The following is an 11401-nucleotide window of genomic DNA, read 5'->3' on the forward strand; positions in this document are numbered from 1 at the left end:
CACCAGTCATCATTCAATGCGCACTCGCCCTCCCCGCATACCAAATGTCAAACCCACGAAGCCCCCGCCCTATCTCGTCCCAATACGTTCCTTGGTGCAAGTCGCTGCATCAGAACCCCGCCGCTCTCCGATTCCCACGCTGAAAATACCGATCACCTTCTTCACGGCTACGACGTCCAAACTCGACAAGCGTCAGACGCCCACCGTCTCCAACATACGTGATCGCTCTGTCGCAACCATGCCTGAGACTAGGGTTCGACGTGTAGATCCCCAGATGTTGGGGGAAATCACATTCAAGAAGTCGGAGGATCTCATCGATGAATGGGACATACAATATGACGATACAAAAGAGGGTGGTGCCGATGCCGAAACGCTGAAATGGGCAGCCAAGGAACTTGTTAATACGAACACCCCCGTTGCATTTCCTACGGAGACTGTATATGGACTCGGTGCAGATGCGACAAGAAGCGCGGCTGTAAAGGAAATATTTGCTAGCAAAGGACGACCGGCTGACAACCCATTGATCGTTCATATACACTCGTTACCCCAGCTGCGAGCGCTACTGCTGGGGAAACTAGACATCGCGGGCGATGGAAAGGATGCTGGAAGAGATCCCATACCGAAAATCTACAGACCGGTAATCGAGCGCTTCTGGCCTGGACCGCTTACCATTATTTTACCGGCTCCCGAGAACTCGATCCTCGCACCAGAAGTCACCGCAGGTCTTCCTACTTTTGGCGCACGAATGCCGCGCTCTATCATCGCGTTATCCCTTTTGCGATTGTGTGGTCGTCCACTCGCTGCACCTTCCGCAAACGCGTCTACACGACCTTCGCCCACCGCTGCGGAACATGTATACGATGACCTGAACGGCAAATTGAACCTAATAATCGATGGCGGACCATGTGAAGTAGGTGTGGAAAGTACAGTCATAGACGGATTGTCAAGTCCACCTGCAATACTACGACCAGGTGGTGTGACGGTAGAGCAGTTGCGACAGTGCCCAGGGTGGGAGAACGTAGTCGTTGGGTACAAAGACAAACAAGCGGAAGACTCAAGCAAACCGCGCGCGCCTGGGATGAAGTACAGACACTACAGCCCGAAAGCATCAGTGCTCTTGTTTGAGGCAGGCGCAAGTCAACCCACATCTGATGAGTTGAAGAGGAAGAGACGTATTGGCATCATTCGGACAAAGAACTGGGACAACGTACTTGGTATGGGTGCCGAGAAAGTGAAGACATCGGACGCAAACGGACCCGTACTTTGCGCTTCACCGGATTCAGCAGCTTCTCTGAACGCCAACGACTCACCGTCGCGCCTCTCAAACCTCCTACGATCCGTCGTTCAACACCAAATACCGCATGCGGATCACTATGTCGTGAAGCCCGAAGCAGTCCAAGTTTGGGAGATCAATCTCGGCGCAGAGACAGAAGATGTTGCGAGAGGTCTGTTCTCAGCACTGAGAGAGCTCGACAAGAAAGGAGTTGAGATGATCTATGTTGAAGGCATCGACGACAAGACAGGAGACAATATTGCGGCCGCAGTCATGAACCGGCTTAGAAAGGCTGCTGAGATCAGAACGTGAATGGAGGACGCGCCTTTGATAAATGATTGAGAAGATGTCGGTTTTTACAGCCTTCACTCCCCATTGCCGATTGTTGCACGTCAATGTCCAACGATGCAGGACATGTTTACATATCAATGGACACTTCAACGACGCACTTGGCGAGTGTGAACATCCGTTTGTAATAAAACGATTCTCTCACAACTTATTGCCCATATATCTCCTTCGACGATTTACACAAAACCTTCTTAATGCTGTGCAATTACGTTAGCGTTGCTGTCATGCCCACTCGCTATATGTATCTCTGCCTCGTCGCACTACTAGCTAGCAGTGCTCTAGCCGCACTCGACAGCAAGGATGCTCCTCCGAACCCCACGGTGATCGGTCAGCGGTCTCCAACCGGTACCTCTACCACGACGGTCTTTGCTACTGTCACATACACAAGCTACACGACTGAAAAGCTGTCTGCTGCCAGTTCTCCAACCCACAGTAGTTCTGGATTTGCTATTCCTCCTCCACCAGACTCCATACCACCCCCTTCTGATGAGCCTGACTACAGTAGCCCTACCAACACAGCAGCGACAGTCACGTGTCCACATCCGACTGAACCATGCACCACCAATGGTATCCCGATATGGCCGTCTGGCACCACGTCTCTCATCTTGCCGCCCTTTACTTATGAGCCATTACCGACTTCCACGGCTCCTCGAATGCTTACAAGTGCAAATAGCAACATGGTGACTGGGACACTTGCCACGTCTGGTAGTCTGGCCGATTCGATGAATGCAAGCACTACGTGCTCGCATACTATGTCACATATTGTCCCTGGTAGCCCCACCCTTAGGCTGCCTTGGGTCCCTAAGTTGCCTTGGACAACACCCTCAGGGCTCGTAGGCCTACCATCAGAAGGTCTTAGGAATACTTCCTCCTTGAGTATCACTTCGGGTGGTCTAACCGTATCACTCACCCTGCCAACACATACGATCTCTGACCTACCGGTTTCGAACTCTGGGCTTCCAACTTCCATTATTCCTGGATCTGATACCCCCGAGTTCAACTGGCCCACACAAACTGCCATCACCTCTAGAAGCTCAACTGCCGCTTTTCTTTCAAGCACTACTGTGGGCACAACAGCATCGATTCCTCCACCCGACACTGGTACTACGTCCACCACCACTGCAAGTCCCACGCCAACCTCTGGGATATCGGTCCATCCGCGATGCAAGGCCAAGTCTACTCAGGCGCTAGATGCCAAAGCACTCATGAGAGCTCGCGATACAGAAACCAGCATCAGCAACTTGCGTACTATTCAATCGTCTACACTTCGTTGGAAAACCAGATACATAGATGCGTCGTCTTTCGCAGGTATAAAAAACGCAACACTGTCCTCGAGAGCGAGGCGAGGAGAAGAAAACAAGGCGAGTAAAAGGCGGACGAGCTACTGGTCTCGCTTCTTCGCTGTTGCGGAGCCATCTGCAGGACGGGTGGTGAAGGAGTGCTTAGCATGTGACCAAGAGGGAGAGGTTACATGTTTGCCTAGTCGACGGTATACATGGTGTACGGATGGTTGTGCTATCACGAAGAATCTGGGATGCGATATGGTATGCGAAAATGGAGTGATACGTAAAGAAGGGGAGTATTGCGTGCGATGAGTGTACTGGGATAATGTGTATTGTATCCATGATCACTGTATCAGTCCAGCGTGCAACCTTGATCCAACTTTTGAAGTCAATTTAGCAACAGCATCCAACGATCTCACATCAATGTTTGCCTTCGAGGCGAATACATGCAGAGTCGCCACTCGGCTGCATGGTGGTGAACAAGCTTGCAGGGTCTCCATGCCAGCGTTTCAGTATGACGATCGACCCAAAGAACCCATCGTGAACTGGCTGATCGGGTTGCGCAACAGACTGTTGCCTCCAGTGTTTTGAAACATGGTGTCCTTCTGTGAATCACTGTTTGTCTTGAAACACGTACTAAAGTGAACCACATGTTCGACCCTTCGGAGGAAAGCGATGCGATTGGTCCTTCAGGTTCCAGACAGGCTAAGTTACTGTACCGGTAAAAGTGCCTGACATGATCGACACTGTACGTCATGTTAGCCGGCCGACAAGATCTAGGAGTATGTGGCTGCTGTACTCACTTTGCACAAGAGAAGGTTCAGTATAGCGAATTATGCTCATTCACAAGTCAATGTCATCTCAAGAACCGTGTGATGATGCGCATGGTGAGATCACGTGTTAGGCGTTGGGTTCCGGACTGGATTCTAGGCCTGAACCGTGCTCGCGATCCAGGATCCAGAACTTGGAGAGAGTGGAGATCATTACGTGTTCTCGCAACGACCTATGATACCGTCTTCTCGCCCTTATTTCCAGCCTCAACGTGTTGGGGTGACAAACAATCGCAGAGGCGGAGATATGTCATGGCCAGCTGTTGGGAAATGAAGTTTGACACATCGGACGCAGAGTGCATGCGTTAGGTTACGCAGGTTTAGCAGCGCTTATGCAGGAACCTTCTGGCTATATCGATAGCGCAGGGCTGTCGACTCTTACTGGATGCACGTTAGTGTGGGCAACGAATGAGACGCTTCGACGTGGGGAAGAGAGTCTTTGGCTCCTTTCACAAAATCGGGGAGACGAATCTCGAGCGCAATATCTGCAGACACCAAGTTGCTCGACGCATACATGATGGAAAACCACGTTGTAATCCGATGACGTCGGTGGAAGCGTCAGAGCGTGGAGGATATGCTAGGATCGTCTATTTATCGGCAGACAAAAGAAAACAAAGACGTTCAGAGCCCGACAGTGGGAGGGATATGTCGGCATTCAGGACAAGGACCAGCCCATCGGAACACTTGCGCGTGGATACCACGTTTGTTTGCGGGCGTGATATGCAAGGTCACTGTTGATGCGACGTCGCCCCTTGTTCAAGAGCATCCAGGAACAAGTCCACCATGACTTGTAATTCCTGTCGACGCACCGGAAAGATGCGACACGTACAAGCGTAAGACATGTGTGCTGTGCTAAGTTGAACCCAACTGCATGAGCAAGGGAACAGCTAAGTACGACGCCGTGCGGAGGGCCTGCCGTGCCACATCGGCTGGTATTTTTGCATCGGACCGCCTTGCATGTTGACTCGTCGATACGAGAAGGCCTCGTCAGCATCACATACGCCTTGTCGGCAACGTTCCAATCTTGGACCCCTTCGAGTCGGAGCCCCAAACTCAGTAAAGCTCAACAAACAAAAGAAGGGCCATAGTGATGGCGTAGTCGTCATTATCATCATCTTGGAAATGGTCAAACTCCCGCAAAGGCGATCACACTTTCGGAAATGAGAGAGCCTGCGTCTAGAATACTCGATCAACCCGCGCGGTCTTTGCGCCGGCCCCACCCCTTATGATTCCGCGAATACCAAGACATGTGAAGTATCAGTGGGCCTGTCAATATGTGGAGAATAACGCACAACGCCCGTCAACACCAAATTCACAAGGGCAACATATCTGACAGGATGACTTCACCATCTATCGATAGAGAAACCTGCAGGTGAAAAAGCAGATCGGGCACCGAAACACACACAAACAGCGAACAGGCCCTTGTTGAAGGGCGAGGGTAAGCGGGTGTACCTGAATGTGACGGCTATGTGAAACGCACCGGCGCCATGCGGTAGCTAATCAACACACACCACGACCCAAGCGGCTCAGGCTGCTTCTGAGCTGTGAATGGCCGAAAGAGGTTATTTCCACCTGAACCCCTGGCTTGTCCGCTTGCGCAAAAGTCCGAACTTGTGAAGGTCTAGGCGGGCGCATGGCAAAGGATCGAGCGCCCGAGTTCCCCGCGAAAAATATATCAAGTTGAAAATCACCCGCACCCCCGATGTTTTCTTGTCACATCCTGATCCTTCAGACTCACACCCAAACACGGTCGTTGCCTGCCACTCCTTTGAGCATTTCTGCTCGGTACATTCTCTTGTCGCTCTGACTATCACGTTCATTGTTCGACTGTCAACGTTTACTTGTTTGCGCTCAGGTTAGCCGCATCTGCTTTTACTCATCGATACCCTGCAAGCAAGCGCAACGCACATCCTTAACCTGACATATCCAACAACTATCAACATGTCTGCCTCTGTCAAGTTTACCGGCCTTCTGGCCTTCGCCTCCGCTGTCGTGGCTGTTCCTCACTACCAGCACAACAAGTTCCACCACAGGGCTGCCTACCCAACCGGCGGATGGGGTGGTGCCTACAACAGCACTGCTGTTGCTGGTGCTACTGGTACTGGTGTCTACGGCGATGACAAGACTACCACCCTTGACACCACTTCTACCTCCACGGCGACTGAGTACTCGACCATCTACGTCAAGCCTACCGGCATGGCTGGAGACAACAAGCAGGTCGATGCCGCTGATGCCTCCACTGGTGTCTGTGGCGCAACCGTCACCGTCACTGCTTCCGAGAAGGTCACCGTCACTGTCACTCCCGGCGGTGGCGCTGGTGTCCCTACCTCATCTCCTGTTGCCGCCGAGTCTTCCGCTGACAACGGATATGGAGTCCCCGTCGTTGAGTCAAGCTCTGCGGCCGCTGAGTACCCCGCCGCTACCCCAACAGAGGCGACCTCTTCATCTGTTGTCGAGACTCCTGTCGAGACTCCCGTAGCTGAGACTACCACCTCAAAGGCGGCTGAGTACCCTGCCCAGACCCCCGAGGCCTCTGTCTCATCCGAGACTCCTCAGATCACTGCATCCTACGCTCAGAAGCCCGTCGAGAAGGCTAGCTCAGCTGTCTCTTCCGCGGCTCCTTCCCCCACTGCTGCCACTGGCAACAGCTACACTGGTGAAAAGCGCGGTCTCGCCTACAACGAAGCTCACCTCTGCACTACTTTCGGCAGCAAGTTCGGTTTCGCTTACAATTGGGGGCAAACCGAGACCAGCGATATCGGGACAAATTTTGTGCCTATGATGCATGGTCCTACCAAGTCCTCCGCCGACGAGTGGCTCGCCAACGTTGGCAAGGCCGTCAAGAAGGGTTCCACTGCTGTTATGGGTTTCAACGAGTGCGATCACTCCGCCCAGTGCAACATGGAGCCCGAAGCTGCCTGCGCCGCCTGGAAGGAATACATGAACCCTGTCAAGCAGGCTCACCCTGAGATCACCATCGTCGGTCCCTCAGTCACAAATGGTAAGACCAAAAAAACCCCTGCATGTGAGACATACACTGACTCTTTTCAGGCCCTGCCCCCATGGGTCTCGACTGGCTCAGCCGCTTCAACGACTGCTGCCCCGACGCTGTCGTCGACGCAACCAACATCCACTTCTACGACATCTACGACGAGAAGACCATTGACCGCTTCCAAGCTCAGGTTGAGAAGGCTGCTTCTCTCACCGGAAAGAAGGTCTGGATCACCGAGTTCGGTCTTAACCCCGGCTCTGCTTCCGAGGAGCAGGCTGCCAGCTTCCTCAAGGACGCCATGGCCTACCTCGACGGCTCCGACAAGGTCCAAGGTTACTCCTGGTTCATGGTCGGCGATGGTGAGAACCAGCTCAACTCTGGCAATGGCCTCTCGGCTATTGGCAAGGTCTACGCTGGTGCCGCTTAAGCGCTCTTTTCCCTCTTTCTCTCTACGATGAGACGGGTGGTTCTGGCGTTTCGTGGTAAAAACTTCTCTGTTTGTGTATATTTTGGGACTAGTGCGGATACCCTGGGACAGGCTTTGTTCTCTGGGAAACACGTGGGATAGAATGAACGACGTGCACTCTGATGCAAAACGATCGCTTCACAATATTGCTTTTTGTTTAACTTCTAGTTACAAGTATGTTTGAGGGGGTGTAGAGGAGGCTTGGTGTAGCGACATGAGACGAATAGAAGATTGTTGATGCAATGCCTAGTTTTCTACGTATCGTGATGTCGTCAAAGCTGACTTGGTCCTGTTTGTGTCAGTGCAACACGAAGAAACACTTCTCTTATCAAAGGTCCATGATGTTATTGCCATATTGCTTCTTTTTCATTTTATACGGTGAAGCACTGATGTCGTAATCTCGATCACATCTCTTGTCGTAATCATGTCGAGATTGCACGGTCAGTAAGCACAGCTCATGTCCGCCTCAAGGATGTACTGGCGTGGAACCCCACGAGACCAACCATGTCTTCTAACACCTGTACCCCTTGGTATCAATCCCAGCAACCTTCCCAGCCTCTACAACACTTCCGTTAACGGGCCTTCCTAAGCCTCCAGCTGTACTTACGTACACCACTTCCCGGTCTTTCTTCGTCCTTCCAAACGCCGCCGCTGTACCTCCTGCCAGTGTCAACAGCCCCTTCCCTCCTGCCACAACCTGAACCTTCCTCCCACCTGCACTAACAGCAATAAGTGTATTCCCGTAGTTGCTCACAGCCCACAACGTACCATCCGCCTTGAACGTGAAATCATCTACAAAGTCTGCAACAGCAGTCAGGCTAGCATACAGTTCCACGGCTGCCTCGGACTTGTGTGGTATATAGCCAGTTGAAGTGATTGGGACGCGGTATATGGACACGAGATCTGAATTACTAAAGTACAACCACTTGCCGCGGATCTTGACACCATTGACACCGAATCCCACCGTAGCGTTGTGTTGTTGGGGGTAGGCTTTGAGTTCCGGTCTGTCGGCGATGATTTCACTGACACCAGTTTTCGTGTCGAAGCGGAAGAGGAGACCGTATTGAGAATCTGCTATTATGACGATGGAGGGGTCGGATGGCAGGGCGATGGCACCGTTGAGCAGTTTCGCTTGCGGTATGTTTGCGAGTTTACGAACAGTGGGTATGTACATATTAGCAGTGGCGAAGTCGGCTTGCCATACAGAAAAGGTACCGGCATAGCCTGTAGCATTGGCTGTAGCGTTCCCGGCAATGATGATGTATGTGTCTGGGGTAGTTTCTGTAATTCCGAGGAGATCGGTGACGTTGTCTGCGCGAAATTGGTAGATAGGTTCCAGAGTTGCGTTTCCCGAGGAAGGATTCTTGATAGTGTGTAGTATCGGAGATGGGGAAAGTTGAGTGACGAGTAGATCACCATTTGGACGGGTGGCGATGTTCTCTAGCCAGGTCGGCAGTGTGGAAAGCTGGGCTACTGTTCTTGCTGGGAGAGGTAGAGTGAGGTCAGAACGACGGGACAACGCCGAACCGAGACCTAGCGAGGCCAAAAACAGGAAAGTAACGCATTTTTTGAGCATCATTCTGCTGTGCTAGACGGTTAACCAGTAGCAGCCGCTTGTTGTGTGGTTGACAAGATGCATAGCATAAATACGGCTGGACCACGCGTCTATATGTAAACAAAACGCTCCTACCCACATAGTGGTCCTAAGCATCTTGAATCTAGGTAGTGATGACTGTAGTGCTGCAGTGATTAGTACGTTCGTATCAGAAGCATGTCAGCATGTCTCAAGCGCCCACAGACTACGTTCCTCCACTTTCTCAGGTTGGCGTTGACCCAACGACCTTACTCATCTCGGCAATGCGTTGTTCAGCAAACGGCGTGTATTAATTCTGCTGCGCTGTTGTTCAAACGAGGGAACTGACAACTTGGAAAAGCAAGGTGCGGCCGAGGGGCTCGTGAGACAACCCTAGAAGCGTGCTTTGTCATCACCTCGTGTGCTGTACCAGATGTTTCGAAGTCATGACGCCAAGAAGCTCCATAGCGAACTACATAGTATACTGTTAGCTATGGTCGTTTGGGACTGCAGTTGTTTTGAATTGACCATTTTGAAATCCCAAATTATAAAAGTATATCCGCTGAGCCGCTTATCAGCAATCCTTCATCGGAATGGACCGCTTGTGCCTGAAGTTTCAGCAGGTACTGAATGTCCGACTCTTTTGTATGATTTTGTAAAAACACCCATGGCAAGCACATGTTGCCTACGCCAATCTTACATAAGGTATAAAAGTACAGTAACGCCATCCATACGCCTGCGATGGAGGTTGTTATCCCAGCCTCTATTGTTTTTCCTGCTTAGGTTGTTGTTGTTGTTGTTGTTGTTGCCGTTGCTGCTGTTGGGACTGCTGCATGCCCTGTTGCATAGCATTCTGCCCCCAACTCTGCTGCAGCCCCGCGCTATTCGGTGGTTGTGAGGTGTTCGAGTTGATGCGTTGCGGCCCCGGCGATTGCTTCATCTGGGGAGTCTGACCCTTCCATCCTGGAAATAGCTCCTGCAGCTTGGTATACAGCTTCGCGAGCTCGGTGGGTGCGGCAGGAATGGTCATTATCGCAGGCCCAGGTTGTAACTGCTGGCCGGGCTTGGGGACCTTCTCGGCGTTCTGCGCAAGGTAGGCGAGGTTTGCTTGGAGGCGGCGCATGTAGCTAGGGCTTGTTAGCTGACGTCGCGCACGGGGATGTGCAGCACTCACTCTACGTACTCCTTGGATGGCTGGGGTTTGTCGCCTTCGGGCTTGCCTTCTGGTGTGGGTCCTACTTGGCCTGCCTTGCCCTGCACCTGGAGCTCGCAGACCTCCTTTATGAGGATACTGTTGATGTCGAGCAGTGTCGCGACGCGGTCTGCACTGCGCGCCTGGTTCACCGGCGACACAGGCGAAGGGGGCACCTGCTTGACGGGCGTCTGGACCTGGGGAGGCTCCGCCTTGACGGGCAGCTGTAGATTCATGGGCTGCTGATGGCCGTTGGTCTGCAAGCTACTCGGCGACTGCTGTGGCTGCGGCGTCGCATAGGGCGCCTGTCCAGAGGTGCTTGCGGGTGAGGCTGTCTGGCGGTTCTGGGCGAATTGGTGGTGGGCAGGTGAGGGCATCGTCTGCGCATAGGGCGCATTGGAGTAGGGGCTTGGCGACGACAGTTGGTGTTGCTGTTGTTGTTGTTGTTGTTGTTGCTGCTGCTGCTGCTGCTGCTGCTGCTGCATGGCGGCTGTTCCATGGTGTCATGTCAGCCAGGAACGCGTCCTTTTGCGGCAATAGGGCAGGACAAGAAACGCGCACGCCACTGGCTTACCTCGCTGCTGGAGATATGCGGCTCCAGGTTGAATTCCATTACTCGCCATGGCGCCTCCCATGCCGGCAAAGGATGGGGTCTGCCCATATTGCCCATGTGGGTTGGCTGATTGCTGAAGCCGCGCCTGTGCATCGAACTGGGCGTGTTGCGGCGAATTGGCGAACTGGCCGCCATACGCATTAGGGTTATTGAAATCCATTGTCGGCACTCATTGGCCACGTCGCACAACTCGGATTAGATTGATCGGTGGGTTGATGGGAGAAAACGTGCGGTTCGTGATAAGCTTGGGTTTCGGCCCAGAAGCTTTGCAACCCCAGCCCAGGCCAGCCGAGCGAGTCATCGCTGGCCTTGTTCTCTCTTGACTCCATGGCAGCAACTTCTCCAGGAGAGCAAGCAATACTTCGGAAGCAACATGAAAACAAATCAAATCCTGCATGACTGTCTACTGCATCAGCGTACAAGCATGTCCTAACGCAGCGCGTTAAGCAACCTCACACCTTCCGCATCCTTGTCACATGGACCCACAAAAACGCTTGACATATCCCCCGGCATGGGACGAGACGCTTCCAGATCTGTCACCAGGTACGACGGCCTGCCATTAATACCGGGCCTGGGGCTCTTATCCGGCATCTAAGTAAACGGCCACTTGCATGTGCCATGTCCCTGACTCTCGGGAAACGTGGCGCTATGCTGCGATTTGGAAGCAGAGCACATCTCTTCCCTCCACTTCGCATCTGCTATCCAACTCTCTCATGCACTCCTGCCTCATCCGAAAACGCCACGTTGTATTCGTGATGAGCTTGGCAACCGAGTGTAACTACATCATAGGCTCTCATCCTGCGGTTCTAAGCGAGCTCTAGCTCATCACGC

At 52.7% G+C, this 11401-nt stretch overlaps 4 protein-coding genes across 4 annotated transcripts; 2 read left to right on the plus strand and 2 right to left on the minus strand.

Moving 5' to 3' along the window:
* Nucleotides 1–238: 238 nt before the first annotated feature.
* Nucleotides 239–1585, plus strand: ALTATR162_LOCUS11503 (uncharacterized protein; the record flags this gene model as incomplete). The annotated part of the gene is made up of 1 exon (XM_043319145.1): nt 239–1585. The coding sequence occupies one exon, from the start codon at nt 239–241 to the stop codon at nt 1583–1585; it is 1347 nt and encodes a 448-aa protein (XP_043175080.1).
* Nucleotides 1586–5675: 4090 nt separating this feature from the next.
* ALTATR162_LOCUS11504 (uncharacterized protein) lies at nt 5676–7153 on the plus strand (the record flags this gene model as incomplete). The annotated part of the gene is made up of 2 exons (XM_043319146.1): nt 5676–6735; nt 6786–7153. The coding sequence occupies 2 exons, from the start codon at nt 5676–5678 to the stop codon at nt 7151–7153; spliced, it is 1428 nt and encodes a 475-aa protein (XP_043175081.1).
* Nucleotides 7154–7703: 550 nt separating this feature from the next.
* ALTATR162_LOCUS11505 (uncharacterized protein) lies at nt 7704–8768 on the minus strand (the record flags this gene model as incomplete). Its single annotated transcript, XM_043319147.1, has 1 exon — nt 7704–8768. The coding sequence occupies one exon, from the start codon at nt 8766–8768 to the stop codon at nt 7704–7706; it is 1065 nt and encodes a 354-aa protein (XP_043175082.1).
* A 760-nt stretch (nt 8769–9528) lies between these two features.
* On the minus strand, nt 9529–10730 carry ALTATR162_LOCUS11506 (uncharacterized protein; the record flags this gene model as incomplete). The annotated part of the gene is made up of 3 exons (XM_043319148.1): nt 9529–9892; nt 9940–10447; nt 10532–10730. 3 exons carry the CDS (start codon nt 10728–10730, stop codon nt 9529–9531), a joined length of 1071 nt encoding a protein of 356 aa, XP_043175083.1.
* Nucleotides 10731–11401: the final 671 nt, after the last annotated feature.

Source organism: Alternaria atra, assembly GCF_907166805.1.
Source record: "Alternaria atra isolate CS162 genome assembly, contig: 35, whole genome shotgun sequence".
In the NCBI taxonomy this organism is placed as follows: Eukaryota; Fungi; Ascomycota; class Dothideomycetes; order Pleosporales; family Pleosporaceae; genus Alternaria; species Alternaria atra.